This window comes from Zonotrichia leucophrys, chromosome 4, assembly GCF_028769735.1.
Source record: "Zonotrichia leucophrys gambelii isolate GWCS_2022_RI chromosome 4, RI_Zleu_2.0, whole genome shotgun sequence".
Taxonomy (NCBI): Eukaryota; Metazoa; Chordata; class Aves; order Passeriformes; family Passerellidae; genus Zonotrichia; species Zonotrichia leucophrys.
Window position 1 is genome coordinate 40,492,191 of NC_088173.1, and position 23,374 is coordinate 40,515,564.

Consider the following 23,374-nt stretch of genomic DNA (forward strand, 5'->3'; position numbering starts at 1 on the left):
ACTGATTTCAGCACAGGGTGGAGCAGGGAGGCGTTAATGCTTGAAAAGATGCTGTTTGTAAAATTACATAGTTTTAAAATATAATTATTCAGATCTGATTTTTAGCTCCCTCCCATCCCTGAGACATTATAAAAAGCATTTTTTTAAATTTTAAGACCTCCAGCTAAGGTACCATTGCAAGCAGAATGTAAGAGGTGTAGCCAGTATTTCATGTAACCAACCTCTCCTGTTTTAAGAACTCTAAGAAAATCTCTCAGATACAGAGTAAAAGATAGGGTCAAAGAAAACAAGAATGCCTGTTTACAGTTAAGAATACCAGGAAGCAGGAGAAAAGGAGGCTAACTGTATGCTATATGTCAGCGTTCCCACAAAACATGTAACAGGAATGGTAAGAATTAGTAACTGCACTCAAAGACCCTACGTGCTGAACATGAATACCAAAACTCCAGAATAATGCAGATCTGTAAGACTTTTCTCATGCTGATACAATACAAAGCAGAACATATTAGATGGAAAATGCAATACAGGAACAAAAAAGAAAAGTTAGGTCTCATTTATGATATCGCATAAAATCACAATTCTAGTTAATTGCTTACATTAAAATCTAGCTCTCACAATTTGAGAGCACTGCTTTTCAACATAAATTTTTTTCTGGATAGAATTTGATAATCCCAGCTTTCAGACCCACCTACGTCATTTTTATTACAGACAAGAGCAATTTACTCAATAGAAACAAAGAACTGCACCAGTGCTTAACACACAAGGTATTTTCTCTACAGACAAGTAGAAAACCACGACTTCTCCCAGCAGTACCCTTCCCAAAGAAATTATTACCCAGTTCAACATTAGGCAGGTATTTAAAAAACCAAGAGCCGTGACTATGCTTAAATAGTGAGAATATTCACCAGTTGTGTCCTACTTAGAAAACGTTGCTGTAACACTGCAAAAAACATTCAAGTGCAACGTTATTAAGCTAATTGCATGATATGCTCCCTTTGAAATTGGAATTTTACTGAAGGTTACTAATTTTAACCAGAAGACAAATAATCAAGCAACCCAGAGCAAATATGCTTTGTGGAAATTATCAAGTCAGCTCAGAAACATATTTTAGAAGGGTAATTATGTTTTATGCTTAGGCACAATAAATAATAACGGGTCGAGTAAAATGTGTTAGAGAGTAATATGACAGGAACACTGCAAACTTAGGAGTGTGGGAAGTTCAGCGCTGTTTAACACTAACATTTGCTAAAATCAGGAAAGTAAAACAAAGTATTAAGGCTAAAAGCCTCGCTGAACTTCGCTGTATTCATACAGGCCTGTGATTCAAGATGTCTTTATTTCAGACGTGTCTCCCTGGAGCTTTATTCGCAGCAAGGTAATTAACATTCAAGTAGGGTTGAATTGTGGGAGGGTGAGAAAAAGGAGCAGGAAAGAAGGTGTCACCTATGTGAAGTTCAGCAACATATATGGTCAGTGGCGAAGTTATTAAAGCAGCAACACTGCAGCCCAATAGAGGTAAAGGAAGTCAAGTGAAGAATTAAAGGTCTTGGGTAATTTGTCATCATCTCTCAGACCTCAGGGTCAATGATCTCTTACCTTTGGGTCGATTTTCTTAAAACTAGGATCTTCTTCATCCACCTCAAAGTAGAGCTCAGAAAGAGTGATGGAAAGGGTGCCTTTCACTACTACGGAGGGTGCCACAAGCTGAGCTGGTGTGCTGAGGGACACTGGACCTGCCAAAGCAGGAAAACACCAACAATGTTCAAACTGAAAGGAATGCGAGTACAAATTATTCACTTTTCAGGCCAAGGACATTAAAATAAAGCAAAGAGCACAGCTCTTCCTTACAGAGCAAACCCCTTTTTGTCCCGGAAAAGAACATATGTAACAGATTTGCAGTGTCTCTGTGCTGCTGAACACTGAGGCAGCTGCAATTGCAAACTGCTGCATACATTACACAGAGCTGGCTTTAGCATGGCAGCCTTCAGCTTTTACTCAGACACATCTTCTGTCCAAGAAACTCCAAGAGTTGCACACCTTCTGTTACATGAAATATAGAGAGTGCACACATGAACGCTCAGAATCTTACTGTCTGATGTGTTCTTTAGTTACTGAAGAGTTTTGATAGCATTTCACAAAGATGAACACTGCAGTCAAGGCTCAAAGTTGTCTAACTGCAAAGTGTTCCCTCATGGATGCTGGAAATCTATTGTTAAGGTTACACAATGTTATAAAGCCTAAACTAAAATGTTTTAAAGATGCTTTTGATTCCACATTAAATATTGTTCAAGGATTCCATACAGTGTTAGTGTAGCTCGGGGACTGTGGGAGTAAACAGCTGGAGGGTTGGTTTCCAACTGAATGAATTTTTATTGGAATAATCACATCTCCACAGGCCTTATCACAGGGACAAATCAGACTACTACTGAAAACAATAGGTTCAGCATTATATAAACTAACACATACAGAATGAAAACAGGTTGTTTGTCATCCAGCTGATTGAGAGGCAAGGAAATGAAGTTACATGGCTGCAGTATTATTTGACTTTTGTAAAACAGAGGAAGATACTAAAGTGACATAGACAATTTTGTTTTAATAAAGCATCTATAAATGAGGTACACACGTTCAGGTAATCAACGTGAGAATAAGTGACAAAAAATTCAGATGAATTGTCATTTCCATCGATTGTTAGAAGGGTGATGGTCCTTAATCTCGCATCAATCTCAATGTGTGCCACTAGGACAAAAGAAGAGATGCTCTGCTGAGATCAGAGCAGCTTTGCCCTCTATTCCCAACGTACAAATACATTGTGTCTGCAGATGGGCATGAGATAGCTGCGGAGCTGCCATGATTTCCCAAAGCTCACCCCCACAAATGGACGAAATAAGAAGCTATGTGTTCTTTTGCTGTCTCCCTTTGCCCCCTGTACATTAGCATGTAATCCAGAGGAGAAATAACATTTTTTCAATCACTCGCAGACATTCAATTACAGGGCAAGCAGACAGATGCAGAAGCTGGGGCAATCCAGGTCCTGCAGAAGACCCCTGACAATTTCCACTTCATTTCTAACCCACACCACTTTATTAGTAAGGATTACTTCTTAATCCTATTGCCATTGTCAAGATTATATAATTAAACTCCCCTTTCACCTCTATTACAGTATGAATGTATTACTCAAACCAATGAATGAATAATAGAAAGAAACATGGAAAAGGCTGTTGAGAAGGAAGCTCATGGTAGAAAGGGAAAAATAAAAGATTCATATAGCAAAACGCCTTTGCATCATTCTTCCATGACTCTATTTTACTTTACTCTTCCTATGCAGGTTTTCTTTTTCCTTATGTTGCATGTTTAACTTTGCCTTTTTGCCTTAAAAAAAAAATTTAAAAAGAGTGGAATGCAGTTCAGGGATAAGCAAAATGCCAATAAATAATCACTTCCAGCATTTTCAGTGAATTATCATATACACGATCCATATCAATGTAACAGTGTATTACCAGTTTCTCAGGGAACCAGAATTATCCAATAAATGGCATATTTCTCTAAATTAAGTGTACAATGGAATACCAGAAGAGAAGCAAAAGAACAAAGAGAAGTTCGCATTTTCCCTGTAAAATCCATGTTCCTCAAATAGCAATTGAGACACTTCATATAACTCACAGTCTCTGAATCACTGGTTACTTTGGTTTTACATTTTGAACTGTACAGAAGTGGACCCACTCCACTGAGATTGCAACATCAGCAAAGGTTGCATGTGATTATGTAAAATTAATTAAGTTGAATGATTTGAAGTACTATTTCTTCCTCAGGAAAAAAAAAAGGAAATCTAATGAGGCCATGGTCTGTGGAGAAAGAACTTCAGTGGGGGAACGTCAAGGGGTTTAAATGAGTTAAATCCAGCAAGTGTACAAATCCTTTCCATGCAAGTAAATAACCAGTACAATTTCATAGATTTAGCAAAAAAATTAAAGGTCTCCAAAGCCTTAAATTACAAGACAGCTTGCCTAATTGTCCCACTAAGTCTGATGATTTGAGTGGAATGAGGTCAAGAAAACAAAATAAGCCCTTTTCAAGATAGAGCTATTTTCTGTAAGGAAGGTTTTCTAGAATAGGTATCTACTGCAGAAACAAAAAGGCAGAGAAAGAAAACACACAAATAAACCTCAAATAAACCTTCAGCATCTGAGGTGAACAGAAAATTATCTTAACGACCCAGTTAGGGGAAGTGTATTAATTATCAGTGTGCATCCCAAACCATGATTCACTGCAGAGATGGGGAGATCAGAACTTCAACAGTGAAGAAGCTGAGGAGAAAACGAGAAAGGTGACGTTACCTGTCAAGTTCTCCACTTCTCTTTCCTCCATGAATGACATGATATCATCATCACCTTCCAAGAGAATCTCACTTTCTGAGTTCTGGTTTCCTAAAACTTGACTCTTGATGGACTGCTTTCCTTTGACAAGTATATCCTCATCGGGAGCTGAAATGAGACACAGTGCTGTCAGCTCCCAGTGACATAGGAGTGTAATTTTATTTTTTAAACGTAAGTTCAGGAAGAACACCGCCTAGGACTAGCTGTGGGAAGTACCTGTCTAAATCCTCTAATGTTAGGACACATCTAGCTTTAATCCTATTAAGCCTGCTCAAAATTATCCAGTGCTCTCTGCAGCGTTCAACTCTATTCCAAATGTTTATGACAGAGGGGAAAAGGATACAGCAGACTCCCCTGCCCTGCAGCCTTCCTTGGGAAGTGGAGCTGGAGGAGGGTCCCGGCTGCCCGAAGTGTCCCCCTGACCCCCAAAGGACACGGGACCCCGCCGGGACACCCCCGAGCACGCCCTGGAACGGGAGGCGCGGGCCGGGGCCGGGAGGGGCAGGACTCGCCCGGGGCAGCGCCACCGGCGGCCCCAGCCCTCAGCCCCCGGCCCCGGGGCTGCTCCCGCCGGGAAAACCCGGGAGCAGCGGGGACAAGGCGGAGGGAGGGGCGCTGGAGCTGCCGTCCCACACCGCTCCCGCTCCCGTCCGCCGCAGGCCGAGTCCGTGAGGCCGAAAAGCCGCCCCCCTTCCGTGCCAGGCGCGAGGGGCGAATCTGCCCCGGGAGGGCGGCTGGAGGCGGGGAACAGCCTGCACCTGCTTCCAAGGGGCACGGCCATCCTTCCGCGGGGCACTGCCGGGCTCACGCCGGGATTTTCGGGCCAGGCATGCTTGGAGCCACGTTCCGCCCCGCACTCGGTCACCGGGCCGGTGAATGTGTCCCCGCCGTGCCCGGGCAGCGACATTCCCGCCCCGCACGGCCCCGGGAGCGCTCCCATCGCCCCCGACACTGCCGCCAAGAAATCTGCTTTATTTAAATCACTTGCTCAAAGCAGCAACAGAAAAAGGAAAAAATTAAAAGGGGAGTAAAAAAAAAAGTGTATTAAAAAGGAAAAGAAAGATGTAATTACTCCCTCTACACCTAAATTTTGCTGTAGTAATGCCAAAACACAGCAGTGCATGTGTCCGGGTTTTTTGTTTGTTTGGATTTTTTTTTAAGTTGAAAATTAAAATATTGTTTCTTAAAAGATACACTGAGAATACCCATGGCACAGCCGTGTTTGAAAAACATTCACCAAACACATCAGGACCAACTAACTTCAACACGCTGGTGACCGCTCACTCTGACTGCTGCCACACTTGATTTGAAGTTCCACGGGCTCCCTCTAAAAATATGCTAATCTGCAAACATTTACAGAAGGCAGCGACTCCCCTGTGGCAATACATAAAGTTTAAATTGTGTAAGTAAATATATGTATGTGAATTGCAAATAATAAAAACTTCTCAGTTCAGTGAAAAAGTAAAAATGAAGTCCACTCACCAGAAAGAAAAAAAAAAAAAAGAAAAGAAAAAGACCAAAACCTAAACTATAAAAACCCTGTCATAACAACAACAACCACCAAATGACCAAATACTGGTTTTGGTTTAGGCCTTGACCTTACAAAAAAACCCCAAACAACCACCACAACAAAAAGCAAACAAACTTCCACTTCAAACCAACCAACCAAAAACAGAAATAAAAGGAGATTTAACTGGCAACACAAAACAAAATGCAATTTATACATGCTCCTTTTGCCCTAGCAATAGCTGTCGCTTGTAAGAAAGCCTTAAAAAATTACTGCAAATCTTTAACTGCATTGTACAAACACAAATTTTACTTTCTTGCAAAATATGCTCATGTAAATAATGATAACTCAGATTCTGGGGCTGTTCAATGTGAGCTGAAAAACCTTCTTGTCATGGAAAATATGCAGCTGATATTTAGGAAGGTTTTCCTGTAATTAACTCCCCCTTGAGGATTTTCAGTTAGCAGCAGTAAAATTACCATCAGTGTACTAACACACACCACATGCACGCTTAGTCACTGCCCTACCAGCACTCTCTCAAAGATCAAAAAAAGTAAAATAGAACAAAACTACCTCAAGATGAAGTCCAAGATAATAAATTATTTTCTTTCTTTTCCCTTTTGGTCTTTTTTTTTCTTTTAATGCAGGCAAACTATATTTGTTGTTTCAAAAACTTCATCTGCACTGTACATACATGTCACTTTTTGCTTCCTCTACTAGAATCTGTGTTATACTGAAAATGCTGATTTCAAATTAGCTCTCTACCTATTCTTATTTAAGATCGAATTCAGAGCCAAGATCAAAGGTTAATACTTTTATACTTAGTACACCTTGTCTAAAAGGTTACTATGTCCTTCAGTCTTTAAGAAAAAAATAAAATCAGTATAGCAGCTTCCAAAGCAAAGATGACTGGATAACAGAAATATTGCCCTATCTTTTTCACTTCTCAGATTTTAATTCTTTCCCCAGCTACTGATATTCTGCTGATTCAAAAGCATATATCTTATGTATGTGCCTTTTTCAATAGGAGACTTCAGACCCTGAATTATTTCTGTCCATTTGTGCAAACTTTTGTCAACTCTTTGCGTATGATGTCAGTTACCAATATTTCCTGGCATGCATGAAATGTGTGTAAAGTTAAACACAGGCAGAGGAAGATGCCTCTCCACACACCTGCAGACACCAGCTAGTGAAAGGCAATGCTAGTGGAAGGCAGTGAGACCTCACACTCTGAACCAGAATCTGCATTTTCTGTACAGATGTAAATAAAGCAAATCTGCCTTTTCCGTACTGGTGTGCATAAAGCACTACATCTGCAATCAGCACTCTCATGCTTACATGGGTACCTGCACAGAAGAGAATATATTCCACACGGATTCACCTACTCTTCTGTAGATAAATGCACTGGTGTAGGTAGGCCACGGTCTAGCTCTCTTTATATATTTACTGGTTAGAGAGATGTATGATGGAGCATGACATCACGTGACAAACTCCAATCCCACATAAGCACAGAGCCATATTACACTGGATTTCATATTTCAGGTCACAAACCCTGCTCTGCTTTCTCTAACCATTCTGCCAGGCCTGGCCATGCTGGTGTGACCAGACCTCTGGCTGGGTCCCACCCTGCAGCTCTGAGCACAAACTCCCACACACCTTTTCAAGATCAAGATCTCCAGGCATGGCCTATGTATTGCTCTGAACACAACAGTCTGCTAGCACACAATTTCTTTTTTTTTTTTTGTAACTGGTAATTATACCAGGAAAAGCAACTGAAGGAAAAGGTGCATTAAAAAAAACCCTTAGTATGTATCTTTTTTTTTTTTCATAAATGGCTCCCAGAAGCTTCCCTCTACTCTCTCTGCTTCTTTAAAAACATAACAGTGGAAAAAAACAATCATTTTCAAACCAAGTTTTTCAAATATTATCTTTCTAGCTGAGGCAAAGCAAACTAACCAATCGAGCTCAATACTGGAGATCATCTCCTGCTGGTCCCTTGCAGCCACAAAGCCCTGAACTCCACCTATTGTCTCAATGGAAATGCTACAGACTGTTTTAATCCCCCATCCCCAAATTTTTAACAAACATCAATTAAAACCCAAATAAATCACTTGTTAAAAGGCTTGATAAAGTGTTTTCTAGCTGCTAAAGATTCCCTCACAAATACTGTATTTTGGGATAAATTTCAAAATAGCAACAGGTTTATTCTTTTTTTTTCCTCCACATTTATATAATTTTGGTTCCATTTCTATATAGTAAGGTGACAGGAAGAATAGTGAAGAGTTAACTCCTTCCATCCCAAACTTATTACTACAGCACCTTCACCTTTCTTTTCTTTCCCCACAATACACCATTAGACTGACTTTTATAAATAGCCAGTTTGGAAGGATCCTTTTTTTTTTCCCCTTTTCCCTTTGAAAAATTACCTAAAGCCTTTTTTTCCCAAGCAAGTTAATGTGAACTTGGGAATGGCAATTAAATTGTCAGAATTAAAAAATTTGTTTTTAACTAGAAGGTAGCCAGAAGTATAGTCATGGGGCTGGTATTGATTGTCTGAATAGAGAACATTAGTCTTCAGGTATTTATTCTGCCACCTCTGCACCAGAGGTTCTCCTTCAAATCAAATCAATCCTTGGAAAAGATTGGTTCTTGCTCCTAAGACACATAACTAGGCTGCAACAGAGCTGATTGTTGTTGTCCTCTCCAGGTTTTAGTGAACAATATCTAGGCTTCCAATTGTTTCTGAATCGGTTTCACAGTCGCAAATTGTGATGATTCCTACACTGTAAGTTCTCTGGGGTGGAGAACACTTATAGTTGTTATTTGTAAGACACCAAGCAGTTGATAATGTGTATCTTCTAATGAAAGTGAGCTAAAATCCATGTTATCAAGCATGGTTACTGCTTGTACTGCTCCATTATTTATGCATTATTTTCCCCCGCCTCCCTTTTAGCAAAATCCCTTATGTCCAATTTCAGGTTTTGGTCTGTGATATTTTGAAAAAAACTTAAATAGGCAGTAGGGAACCTTTTATACATTATCTAAAAATGCTTTTGCTTCAGAAACATGTAAAATTAATTGAAATGGAATCATTAATGAAAAATTATTGATATGAAATCATAACATACTGGGGCAAATACTCTGCAAATACTAGGGACATCTACATCATGAAAGTCAGGTTCCAAAAAAATCTGAGAACAACTGGAATTTCTGATATGAAATTGGTTAATATTAGAAGTTTATAAACATAAATCAGAAAGAAAATTAACTGTACCTTCTAAAACTCAAGAAAAAAATACCCAAACAAACTAAAAACAACACATCAAGAAAGCCAAATTCAAAATGAAACAGTAAAAATCCCAACTACCTTTGCCCTCCTATACATTGTACATAGTTTCCAGCTGAACTTGAATTTGTACTTCAGTCATAGATTTTACACCGTGCCAGTGGAAGTCCTTGAAAAAAGACAGCTGTATGTGTACACACACTCAGGCAGATAACAACTATCCATAATTTCAGAAATCACATTAAATGACGACTTAGGGTAAAGTAAACTAAAATATTCACTGGATAGATAAAAAAACAGAAGGACTACAGATAACAAAGGCAGTATGAAAATTCAGAATAAAACAACATCAGGAAATTAAACAAAATAGAAGACTGTTAAGGATGTCAAAATCTGAATAGAATGGTACATAGAAAACAATTGTGTCTATTTAAATCACCAGAGTTAGTTATCAGCTATGCTTATTAGATAGTTCTGAAATAGGGCTACTTTATTCATTCTTCCTTTGTATGACAAAAATTCTTGTCCTGTCAATTACCAACTGATTATATACCACAGTCCTTGAAATATAGTATGGATTAGTGAAAATATCACATTAGTATGAAATATGAATAATTGCATTACTGTGTCTTTACTTGTGGAAGAATTAGTTACACAAATTTAAATGGTTGCTCTAAATATTTTTCAGTAAAAATATTTTTTTAAAATTTTGACGAACAGCATAAAGATTAAATATGAAAATAAAACAGGAATACATCAAATTTTGACAAGATCTATTTAACTCAAAGTACACATAATATTAAAAGGGGGGGAAGTTGTTGTTCATCTATGGAGTTTTAAACAGATAAAACCCTAATGCCCTACAGTCTATGGTATAGGAACAACACATCTTACTAAGAACAACAATCCCCAAAGTAAAAAGTGAGTTAATTAATCCTACATCTTGTTCTTCTATCTATAGTCAAAGATGTAGGGCTCTACAAACATTGCTTTCAGATCACTTTATTGACTATTCTCTGTATGGTCATTTATTTCAGAGGACTGATGTCACATTTGGCATCATATCAGCTGACATATTGTGGACATTTTCTCCCAGAAATGGCTCTTTAAGGCTGAGTGCAAGAGGTTAAGATGCCTGATGGAAACCAACTTTATGACAGTGATGTTCTTCTACATTCATACAACACTCTTAACAATCTAAAATTAGCATAAACTGCATCCCCCACACAATTTGTGTGGGCATATGTATGCATCTACGTATTCAGTAATTCATACGCTAACAAAGAAAAAAAACCCTAAATTTAGGTTATTTGCTCCATGACTTGTGCCTTCAAGGTGAAGGATACTCAGCTTTAATTATGAGCAAATTATTTTTAAGTACAAGACTTTTCTCCCTTATCAGTGCACCCTCATTAGATAGCAAAGACATAAAATTTTGTACAAAACCCCAAAGCTCACTGGCTTTGATTGTGGTTTTGTTTGCTTGCTTGTATTTTGATTTATTATAGAATTCTCAAACTGACTATTCTATTAGTTTGGCAAATACATTCCTCTCTAGAATGGACATAGCATCTTACATCAGACTGATTCCAGGTTACGAAATGAGGAATAACAACTGTAAAAAAAAAGTAATCTCCTTTTTTTAAAATCACCAGGTAGAAACAATTATTACCATTTTGCTGCTTGAGCAATACTTTGCACGTCAGCATTTGTTACTCTTTATTCCATATTAAATTCTTGCAGAAAAGCTTGAGGACTTAAGCAAAGGTACAGTTTAGCTTGTAGAAGTGTTATTTCTCTTTTAACATATCTGTAACAATAAGCAGATACGTGCTAACTGAAACAATTGGTGTGGATTTTGAACAAGAAAAATTCTTCTGAAGTTACTAAACTACAAGCAGGTAATTTACACAGAAGTCTGTCCAGGGATTAATGGCAAAATTGCATCCACTTTGCTTCTGCCTAGTGAGGACTGTAATTGTTGTATGCAAGGTATGCAGCACCCAGGCCAGCTGAGATGGGAAGAAGGGGCTCAGCAAACACCAGTGAAGGCAGTGTGAAGGAACAGCCTGGTTACTCCTGTATGGAAAACACACTGCCCGAACCGCGGTGCCAAAAGCCTGTGCTTTGGGACCATTTGCTAGCATCCTACAAGGAGGAAGGTCCAGCCTCTCCCACCACGCACTGTAACCTGCTGCTGGTGGCAGGAGGCAGATTTTGCACTGACCATGCTCTCCGGCTGCCCTGAGCGTCGCTTCAGGATGTGTCGATCCGAGGGGGTTGCGCACAAATCGTCGCCGGCGCCGCAAGTCATCTTCCCAGTAGTCGAGGCGCCAGAACTCACGAGGACGACTACAATGAAACAGAGGAACCACATATGTTAGCAATTATCAACCAGCATGGTAGCGCTGAATTTCTGCATAAAGCTCTCCTTGTTTGCGCTGCTTTTGCCTTTTTTTCCCTAACCTCCCCCCCTTTCTGCAATCTTTTACTTAGGTATGTCCTTGAAAATAACAATATCACCTTCCAGTCTAAGGAACTCCTTTCCCTTTTTTCTTGGAAGGTGAAATGAGCACTAAATACATCATTTTGAAATGAATTGCTGACAGTGTGATCAGTTTCCCCACACTCTAGTGGCATGTGCTCCGATTTCAGCCTCATTTCAGCCTCAGCAGGGCACCTTTCTCAGTGACTGCATTTATAAACCAGAATAGGGAAAAGGCTATTATAAATATGGTATAGCATTACCTATATTAATCAAAGTCTGTCCCCCTTCATTTTTCTTCCTAATTTGTGCCTTTTTGCACAAGGTCAGTAAATCATGCCATGAATTCTTGGTCCAGAAAGTGTTAACTTTAATGAATACCTCAGTTACATGGTTATGTATGTGATAATAAAATATTACTCTGTTTAGATGTGCAGGAATTTAATTAAAATAATCTCTTAAAATATTCATTACATTTAGCCCCTGAGGCTTAGAACAACACGAGAAAATGCATTTCTTTTCCATTTACTGTTTTTAAATAAACCATTCCAGGAGAGTGAAACAGCAATCTATTTTCGAGCAAATCAGATTGCATTTCTGGTTTATGTAGTTGTGTTTTTACATTTAATTAAAAACTACATGTTATGATGTGTAATAGTTGCTACATAGAAAGCATACTTTAAAAAATTACATATAGAAAAGGTTATATCAAATTCATTATTTTCCATTTTATGCTCCAAATATACATAGATCTTTTTAATACAGTCATATATAAGTGCCAGTTACTATCTGTTTAGATGATCATGAATTAATGCCACTGTAAAACACTATTTTAGCCCAGAGAATGTACAGAAAATGCCAATTTCAGGTATGGCAAACAAGCAAACAGAAAATACCTGAGGCATAGATTAGCCATGATACCCTGAAAATGTGTACGTTCAGACTAAAAACATGGACTTTGTTTACAGAGCCAGTTTTAAAACCACAGATGAAAATGCATATATATATATTCCATTTCTGATCCAGGAGCTAATAGAAAGTATACCTGTCAACACTGACAAATGAATAGGCACAACTAATTTACAGATCACAATGTTAAAAACACTTGTATCTATGTTCATAGTTCCGAGGTTTAAAGGCAGAAATTAGTTTTATTTAAGGTAAATCAAGATTTCAAACAAATGCAGTAATAAAAGCCAGAATGATTTGTGTAACACTACTCTCAAACATGATTTGTAGATATTAAAAATTCTGAGTGAAAATAATTTTATTAAAATGGAGGTTGTCTTTGCAGTCTTCATTAAAATTCTATGTCTATTTTGAACACCAAAGAAAAGGCAGTGCTAGCCTTCATCTTCCTAATTGCTTAATTTCAGGAAAGGAACTGAAGTATTGGAATAAAATTCCCCAGTATCTTATTCTCACACTTGTCTGTATTACAGTCATGCTAAAATTGGGCTGCTCTGATTATAAGACCCAATGATTTTGGAATAATTAACCAAAGAAAAACTACAATATACAGGAAGATATGGGTTTATTCAAAGGTCGATTAATAACTTAAAATTCTCCATTAGTGATTACAGAAAAAAAGCAGAACACAGCTGGCTATGTGCATGCCTTTGATAGTCGTAGAGCATGGATAGGCACTTCATCATTCTGCCTTCCTACATTTATCTGTTAAAATTATTATCAAATATCAGCCAGGATGCAGTCGTGAATCACAGCCTGCTCCTCATCTTCAGGGAAATGATACAATGAGGGTCTATTCATCAGGGTGGCAATCGGCACGAGTAATTAGTTCCCTGCACTGGGATCTCCTACAAAGCTTATTTCAGTTGGCACCACAAACATATGACAATGAAAAGCTAATGGAAGCCGCTAAAATTTGTTAACCTCTTCTGCCATCAATCCTTCTGGTGTGCTGTGCTACAGTATTATGCAAAGATGGTAAATTATTAATTTGTCATTCATCTATCTCGCCACAGTTTTGATAGAATTAAGTGATGCCATTCTTCTGGATAACAATTACAATTATAGCACATTACAAAACTATGCTAAAATTATTAGGAAAATAGGTAACGATGATCAGGCATGAAATATTATCCTGAAACATAATATATCTTTAGTCCCTCGCTTTTATTTTCAGTTCTGCATGCAAAATTTGCATAGGATTCTATGTCCTTCAGTGGTGCACTGATTATTCACACACAACTGCATAATCACTATTAGACTGTGTATTTCAGTGTTTGTAAGTATTGGCAACCACTGCATTATGAGGGCGAAAAAAATTATCCACTCTTCACACATAGAAAACCATCCAACAAAAACCTACAAAGCCAAAAATAAACACCTGTGTTGACTAATTGTTACAAGTGAGACAATTTTGAGAGCAGCTACTGGAAAAAAAATGCAATTTTTGAACCAAGAAAAAGCAGTTGATACTAGAACCAATATAAACCAGTGCACCACACAGCTAGTCCAGCACACTGCCTTACCAGTAAGAGCAATTAACCACTGCAGTCCCATCCCCAAAAGACAATGTTGTACCTTGCTTTGTACCTCTGCAACCAGGCAGAGACAGAAATATTGCTCTGATTGGGGCAGAACTGACTGCAGACTGAAGGACTGTGAAGCAAAGGGCCAAGGAGGCAGATTTTAGGGAAACTACAGGGGACATTTGACAATAGGAGCTCCTCGCCCTGCAGGAAAGGCGGCCATATGGACTAGAGGTGCTATATGGACTGGATCGATGAACGTAACTACTCAACTAGTCTAAATGCAAGAGCAACATCACTCAGGGGATCAGGGATTTATGAATTATAAATCATATGATTTGCATGGATTTGTCAGGGCCCCCTCCAATATGATACACAGTAATTAGTGGTTCCTTAGTAACAATATAGACTGAATCGGAACAAAGCTTTTATATTAAGTGTTTTATTCAAATAGCATAACCATTATACTTTATTTTTCCAACAGTTTTCCAAATTACCAGGCTATGTACTCAGAATTGAGAGAAAACCTTCCTCTCATTCCCATGCACCTAACTTCATTGTTAAAATTGTACAAAGATGAGATCAAATTTAAAATGACCAATATAACCTGTTCCCTCAGGATTTTGTGTCATGAAAAAAATAAGACATTTCACTGGGGGCAATAAGGAAAAGTCTAAATGCTCATTTATCTCCACTATCAGAGCAAGAAATCTGTATTTCCTACCAGTTTCAAAAATTAGGACAATTGGAGACAAAACATACCAACTGCTGTACTAGTTTTATTATGGTGTCATAGCAAAGGTATTTTAGGCATGGAAACTACCTATTAGTCCTCATACCCTTACAGATTTAAATTGAATATAAGCCACACCAGACAACAATGAGAGGATAATGCAATTGCTGAAGAATTACTTCTTGTAATGTCTTACCCCACTGTGTATTTCAAGATACTCTGCTATCCTAGAAAAGCAACAGCCAACACACCAGTGTGGGTTGTAAAGGGACTGCATGAGGTAGGGAAGACAAAATAAAACGGAAACCTACAAAAGCAATATTTTGAGAAGTCTTAGGGCTGTACTCAAGCTATCAGTTAAGTGAGAATGGATTTCAGCACACCACAGAAGCCTCCATTCAGATCCTTAGATGAGTGAAGTAGCAAATAAACAAATACAGAACAGAAAAGAGAGAGAAAGAGAGAGAGGGAAAGAGAGCACAGTGTTACAGAAATCTTCAGAGACAGGATAGCTAGAGCTCTAAAAGACCTCTTCCATCTAGAAGGTTTTTAAATGTAAAGGCAAGAAAATCCACTTCCACAAAAGGCAATCACAATAAACTCAAAAACAGAGAAGCTTGTGTGAAGATACTAAGATAAATTCTGAGATTACACACTCCTTGTCAGAACTCTAACTGTAGAGTTGGGCAGATGAGTCAATCTCCAAACCTAATCAATCCTTGGTCTCTTCACTAAGACCATCAGCAAGGCAATCAATCAGTGATGACAATTCCTAAGGTGCAGATGCTCAAACACAGAGACTTAGACTAAATTAGTTCCATAGACAGCCAAAAACAGAGTGGCAACACCACTCATGCATCAGGAGCAACAGATCTGAAAGAAATCTAAAAGAAGGCAGCTCCATAATTTCTCCATCACCAACTACATGTCTACTCCATCTTCTGGTTATAATTTATTACACACTTTGGTTGCAACGGCTTATCAAATGCAGAATATCAGGTGCTCCTTCTAAATTACACAAAAAAGCAATCCAAGAATACAGACAGTGGTCCCCAACTTTAAAGGAAAAATTAAGCAGATTATTTTAACACTGTTCAGGAACACTTCTTGGTCTACAACCAGGTAACTTTTGCTTCCATGTAAAATGTTTCAAGAACTTAAACCAGGTATCTTCTGCAATAGACACAAACATTTTTCTCAAAAAAGCCAAAAAACGAAATCAAACTTACAATAACCCAACAATAAGCATTTGCATTTGAATCACAGAATCATAGAACTGTTTGGGTTGGAAGGGACCTTAAGGATCATCCAGTTCCAAACTCCCTGCTGTGAGGAAGGACACCTTCCACTAAATCAGGTTGCTCAGGCCTCATCCAACCTGGCTTCAACCACTTATTGGGATGGGGCATCCACAAATTCTCTGGGCAACCTGTGCCAGTGCCTCACCATCCTCACAGTGAAGAATTTCCTGTCATTATCTAATCTCTACCTGCCCTCTAAATGTGAAGCTATCTACCATTGTCCTGTCACTCCATGTTCCTGTAGAAAGCCCCCCTTCATCTTTCTTGCAGTCTCTTTAGGTACAGGAATGTGCTGTAAGGTCTCCCTGGAGCCTTCTCTTCTCCAGGCTGAACAGCCCCCACTCTCTCAGCCTTTCCTCATAGGAGAGGTGCTCCAGCCCTCTGACCATCTTCTTGGCACTCTGAAATCACTCCAACCAGGTCCATGCTGAGGACCCCAGAGCTGGATGCAGCCCTGCAGGTGGGCTCTCACCAGAGCAGAGCAGAGGGGCAGAATCCCCTCCCTCCCTGGCTGCCCACGGTGCTTAGGATGCAGCCCAGGACATGTTTGGCTCTCCGGGCTGTGAGTGCACATTGACAGGTCACGTTCAGCCTCTTATCCAACAGCACCTCCAAGTCCTTCTGGGCAGGGCTGCCCTCAATCTGTTCATCTCTCAGCATTGATTTGAGTGTCAATCTGAAGATAAAAGTGCTGAAGTTCTGGAAAATACTGCAAAACCTTTGTTGGAGTTCCTCCAGCAGACTGCAGGGCATCTTGTAATGTAAGAGGCTGCCTCATCTTGCAAATTGAAATCCACTGCATTTCCATGGCATTCAGCTGGATGTCCAGAATATTAACTAAAATCTCTCATATTTTTATGTAACAGTAAAATGCAAGGTATATTCCACTAACTGACTCAATAAAAGCTAATTTCAGAAAACAAGGGAAACATTTTCTGAAGCAATTCAATACTCTTCTAAAGAGCTTTCACAAACCATGAAAAAATTTTTATTTTTGATCTAAAAAACCAAGTTACACCAGACTGCACAATGAGCATACTAATAGCCACATGTCAATAAATATTTATCTAAAAAAATGTTTTGTACACATTTAGATATATTACTGACCTGTAACATAATCAAAAAATATATATCGCACTTTGGAATATAAAATACTGATCTTGATGATCGCAAAGCAAATGCTGATTATATTAACAGGTAAGTTCTCAGCAGCACTACCAAGTTTCACATTCCATGCAGAGATCCCATACACAACTGTTTGCCACACAGCAAATCAGAGTACTGATGCAGCAGGGAAAATTACTTTTTCTGTAAATCAGGTTCCTGATCCGATTCCCACCTTGCCCGTACTACCAAAGCAAACAGGAAAAGGTTTGATTCGTATTAAGTCAAAGTTGCAGCTCAAATATTACTCACCCAGCACCATTCTGTGTGTATTTCATAGCACTTCACTGATAATGTATCTACCTCAGGACATTAAAGATTAATTAAATCCTGATAAGTGCACTGAGATCTGTGGAAGTGCTGCCTACATTATCTACACTTTCTACAATGGCACAACCTATTGCAGTTCAGCTCTCTCCCCTCTCTCAGCTGCATTCACACAAGCATTTGTGTGGCTATTCTAAACAAAATCATAGTAACCAGCTGGGATTATTAGACTTCATTGCTTTTATTCTGTTTTATATCAGTGACCTGTTTACCCTGCAGCCTCACCAGCAACTGTGTGACTAAAAATAAGGGAAAGAGATGTGCAGGTGAGAGAAAGGAAGGAAAGGATGAGGAAGAATATCAAAAAGACATATCATGTAATCATACTCTAATAGTAACAGAGTCTCTGCCTTTTCATGTTATCTTCATTTGCCCCAAACACAGACATTCATATTCCATAGTTTCAGGATACAGATTTCCACAAATGGAAAAAATTGGGAATCCTTAAGAAAAAAACTTCATGTGCAGGCAGGCTCTTTAATCTCTGTCACAGTTACTACTGCAGTAACAGGAACTGGTCATAACAAAGGGCCAAGGCCACTGAGTACAACTTCATTGGCAAAATATCAATTATGAGAAACACTAATGTAATCCATTAAATCAGTATAGTCTATTTACTTCTAACCCTCCTCCAAGAAAACATTTGCCTTTGTCTGTAAAGTATTTTTTTTTTCCTAAAGGAACCTTTGCCTTTCTTTGTCTTCACTTCAATTTTATCAAAAGGTGCGTGTGGAGGGGGGGTTTCTGGGTTTGCTGAAGAGAGAGTAGAGTCATTCTTTTTTGAATCTTTCAGAAGAAAGAGATGTGAAAAGCATTTCTTGACAAGAAAGAGGTGTGAAAAGCAGGCTATGAACTTCAGGCACAACATGTGCATGGACTCAGCACAGAACTCCAAGGACTCTGCACAGTTGTAGGGCACCTTTGTACAGTTTAAACCTCAGGTGCTTCCAGTGTAGAGAAGAAGGGAACATCAGCAAGGGAAACCTGTCTTAACATACATTTCATATGTAAAGATATATAAACATATAAATCTAAACATATGTTTGCATTTCCCCATATAAACACGACAGTACAAACAGCACAGATCTGCAATTCCTAAATTTTCCATTTATAAAACTAGTAGAAATGCTGTTAGCATGCTTCTATACAGTAAACAGATTATCTCTTTATCTCAGCCATTAGGCACCTCAGCTACAACTCCTTGCCCAGGACTCCTGTTTTCTGCATTTTCATGGAATCATACCAAAAACCCCATTCCCACCTAACCAGCATGCAAACAAAACCAGAAGAACAATGCCGATTTCAGATATCACAGAGACTCTTTTCTGCACTGACAAGCTTTGAATTCCTCACTTAAAAAGCAATCCAGAAAAAATGTCAACTATAAATGTTTCAGTCTCCCTTTATGCATTATAAAGCACCGTGTCAGGGAAGACAAGCCCACCTTTAAGGTGTTGCTGTCCTAGATCATGGTGCTATTAACCTCCCGTTTAAAAACAGTTCTGTTTATGTATGAGTTTATGTAGGCTCTTCTTTGATCTTTATTAACCCCTTGGTAGCTAACCACAGCCCCGACTTTTTGGAGCATTCTTTGAAGTGCTGGCATTCCAGTGCACACTGATACTTCAAAGAGGGCTCAGTTAAGTAAAGGTACAGTTCTAATCATGTGTTCTGCAATCACTATCTTATCTTAGCTGATCTTATAATGATCAGTCTAAAATAAAGCTGCACTTCCAAAGACAACACCATGAGACACAGTTCAATCCATGTTGCATTTCTGTCAAGATTAATTATAAATTAACTGAAATGAAAACTACTCCACTTTCTACCAGAAGTTAACATGAAAACTTTCTTTTGGCTTGCAGCAAAATTAATTCAGACATGATTTAGACAAGGAAGAATGAATGTATAGCAAATTTGCAGCAGGATGCTTTGGCTTAGTTGCTCATAAATCTTGGCAAATCTCACACATCCTACTCCCAACTGCAGTCAACAACATTTGTTTTGCAAAGTAACTACAGCTCATATAGATCCCATAAACTGCTATTCATATTGAAACTAACAATAATTCCCACAATATACAAAAAATAGGTACACTACATCTTGCTGGAGGATTTTTGCTTTTTACCTGATAATGCTGAATTTTAGTCTGCAGTACTTGTCATCCCTTCCTTGCCAAAATGAGCAATGGATTATGAGAATATGTTGAAGGACACAATATGACAAAGGAGCCAGCTCAATCTTAATCTCCTTAGCCATTCCTGTTGGTTCTGATGCTTTCATTTTAAGCACATGCATTGGAAGTTCCTATTTATTTTCCCACTAATTACAGCAACACCAGGTTTTCTGTGAGGAATATTTAATTGAAAAATTGAAATATTATTATTAAGATTAATTCTTTCCAGTAGGTGGGATTTGACATAATCACCTTTCAGCATTTGTGGATATAATATAGATCAACTTTTGACAAAACAAGAAAATCTGGTCAGTTCTGTGATTTTGTTTGTACATTGTTCTGACCCCAAAAAAATTAAACACAGGAATTACAGTAAAGTTTTTCCCAAAACTCTTAGATTTGACCTGCCACAAATATTTCATCTCTTCTAGAAGAAACAGGACGAAATCACACTCCCATATATCAACACTTTAAGAGCTGTGGCTAACCTGTATCTTTTTTTTATAGCTCTCTTAACAGCTGGATACTTTTCTTGCTTCTATAAAAATGTAATAGTGCACCCCTCTGATTCAATAAATGCTTTTTTTCTCCATGTTCTTCTACAGAAAGTTAATTTTTTTTTTCTCTTTTGTATATATTTTTTGTGAGTCCTCTGCCAGAAAGGTCTCAGTAACTGGGTGGTTTTATTTGACTTTTGAGGGTGTTTTTGTTGGTTTTTCTTCCTTTTTTTTTTCCTTTGATTGTTTCATTTGGTTTTGTTTGCATTTTTTGAAGTTAAAATTACTATCTATTAACCAAATTAACTCAGCAATTCAAAAACCACCACAGAGAGGAATAACAAAGATGACTGAGAGATTTAGGTACAACTTTTTTTTTTAACATAGCATAATAAAGAGAAGACAAACCTCTCTGAGGTGTCTAAATGCCTAAATATCAAAAATACATTAATTTTATCTTTTTATGGTGTGCATTTGAGAATTTGAGTGTATCAGGACATAAGGAATTCCTCCTTCAACCTCTTGTTTAATCATGAATGAATTTGAACATCCTTGAACCTCTGCTTGAAATTATGAAAGGGGAAGCAGGCAAATCTCCAAGGTTCACAGAACGTTTGGCTACTGGTAAACAGCACCTTGGGAAAGGAATTCTCAATTCAGATTGCAAGTTAGGATAATGAAGCCTTAGAGACACCCAACTTCTGTATCATCTGCATTTCTTCTACTCTCTGAAACAATTACAATCAAAGCTTTAAAACAAAAAGATCCCAATCAAAATCAAGTATGATTTGATTTGAAAGTTAACACTTCTGTCCAAGATTCAATTCAGGACTTAAAATCTGAGGATAGCAAAATCTGGGAAACAACTTCACTGGGTGATGATTGCAGGAACACATGTAAGAGAGAGTTGAAGCAACTGCAAACACAGAACTGCACTCTGAGACAGGAAACATTAAGCACAAAGCAGCAAGACCACTGAAAAGCACTTGGAGCAAGATTCCAGTTTCCATACTAGCCCAGTGCCCTTAGGAAACAGCAACAGGACTCAACTCCCTTTAAAAAGGCTTAACTTATTAAATAAATTTCTCCCTTGAAAGCCTTGCAAACTATCTCTTAGAAAACCCAAACACAGTACTGAATTATGACGAAGCACCATTTTCTGAACGACACAAACAATTCTGCATTTACTGAAGGTTTAAATAAAGGAAATGGTAGCCTGCAAACACACCTTCTCTTCTGTTATATGTGATCAACAAAGCAGGAGACAAAAGTTTAGCAATTCATAGGCGCTGCAGAGGGGGGCAAGTTCAAAACTGTTACTTGACATGGTCCTATGAAAACCATTTAAGCCACTGAACTGCCTCTTGAGATCCCCTGATGGTCCCAAGGGTCAGCAAGGTTGTGAAGCCCTCACAATATTCACAAAACAGAAGTGGGGAAGCCATCCTTATCAACTCTACAGAACCTACCAAAGGGCTACTTGTAGAAAAGCATGAGCAATGTTAAAAGTGCTAAACCACCCAAGGTTCCTTTGATAGAGTAATCCAAGGGCTTAGCCCAGGATAAAACCTTGTACACTGACACATCAGAAGCTGCTAACTGAGAAGATGCAACTTCTTTTCCATGGGTACACCAAGAGAGAAGTACAGCAACAGAAAACTTGGTAACAAACACTCCAACCGATCAATACAAGAGTTACCATAATATTCTTTCCTCCACATTCTTCCTCCTCAAGACTAATACTAAATGTTAAATCCAACACTATAAAACAGTATTGATAAAAGGACTGGAAAATGAAAGTTTAAGAAGCAACAAACCAGGAAATGTTTCCTCTTTCATTTTGGTGATTTAAGCGCAAGCATAACGCTCACAACTTCATTCCCCTCTGCATTGACATCCATAGAGACAAGTGTTTAAAAGAATGAAGTTTCTTCCTCAGGGCAATTATTACCTCTCTTGAAAAGGCATCCAGCTTCTCTCTCTTCATCTAGCTACTCCTTTATTTGTTTTTAAGAAGTTCACCAAAAAAACCCCAACCAACCAACCAACCACACAAACCACCAAAATGATAGGAAAACCCACATATCTCTTTAGGTTCTTTCCTAACATTGAAACAACTTTCCCAATATTAAGCTGTTCTTCTCAACACAGGAATCCCATCACAGAGGGGAACGAAATGGAAACAACACTGTCACTGCCAATGGGAAACAACTCAGCACCACCAAGAAGCTCCCCATCAAAGGGGAGAACCAGGGGCTCCGGAGACACTCACACGGGCTGCAGGCAGACCCCATCCCTGCAGTGGTGCCATCAACCACTCAAAGGGCTCCTTGTCCCTGCAGAAGAGGCCATGAAGGCACTCAGAGGATGGAAAGAGCACAAGAATGTCTGTACCTTTTCTCACTCAAGGTCTATCCTGAAATTCTGTATCCCAAAATGTGAGTGGTGGCTTAAGGAAGAGCAAGATCGATCCAATCATGTACGACTTCTCCCTAAGCACTCAGCCAGTTTCCAACTATTTTCAGCTCAGGGGATTTCCTGAGTCTAATGTGGTTTGTCTATTTATACTCCTTCTTCCTCCTAATGCCTTTCTCTTCCAAGTACTCATCCACAGCAACTTCATGTAAATCCAAGCATCAGTGCTCTCAATCCTCAAGTTTGGGAAGAATTACTGCAGTGAAAACAACAAGGTGGAACTGTGCATATTTCTGGGAATGTTCTAATGTGTCCCTTCAGTACCAAGGTAAAGAGTTCTCCAGAAATCTTCATTTTTGGACTACAGAATTCCACCTGTGTGCTCATAAACCAAGTATCTGTGTAGTATGTGATGCTGCTAATGTTCACAAAAACCTATAGTTGGGACAAGGAAAAGAAATCCTTTAGGTACTAAAGAAACTCCTAACAAAGCTATAAACTTCCTATTTAAAATCTGGAATGCAAATGTGAGAACAGAACAGTTCTCTGTAATAACCATACAACTCACAATATTTTTTGCTGGAGATGTTAATTCTTGTTTTATGTAAATTCTTC

The 23,374-nt window shown here is 38.6% G+C and overlaps 1 protein-coding gene across 2 annotated transcripts in view; it reads right to left on the reverse strand.

The window, feature by feature from the left end:
• LRBA (LPS responsive beige-like anchor protein) overlaps nucleotides 1-23,374 on the reverse strand; it is a 369,174-nt gene that overhangs the window by 165,937 nt on the left and 179,863 nt on the right. For both annotated transcript variants that reach the window (XM_064711253.1, XM_064711252.1), the window contains exons 39-41: nucleotides 11,394-11,518; nucleotides 4,335-4,481; nucleotides 1,597-1,733 (exon numbers count right to left, since the gene is read on the reverse strand). In XM_064711253.1, the coding sequence (XP_064567323.1) occupies nucleotides 1,597-1,733; nucleotides 4,335-4,481; nucleotides 11,394-11,518 (409 nt within the window). The remainder of the gene's footprint in view (nucleotides 1-1,596; nucleotides 1,734-4,334; nucleotides 4,482-11,393; nucleotides 11,519-23,374) is intronic.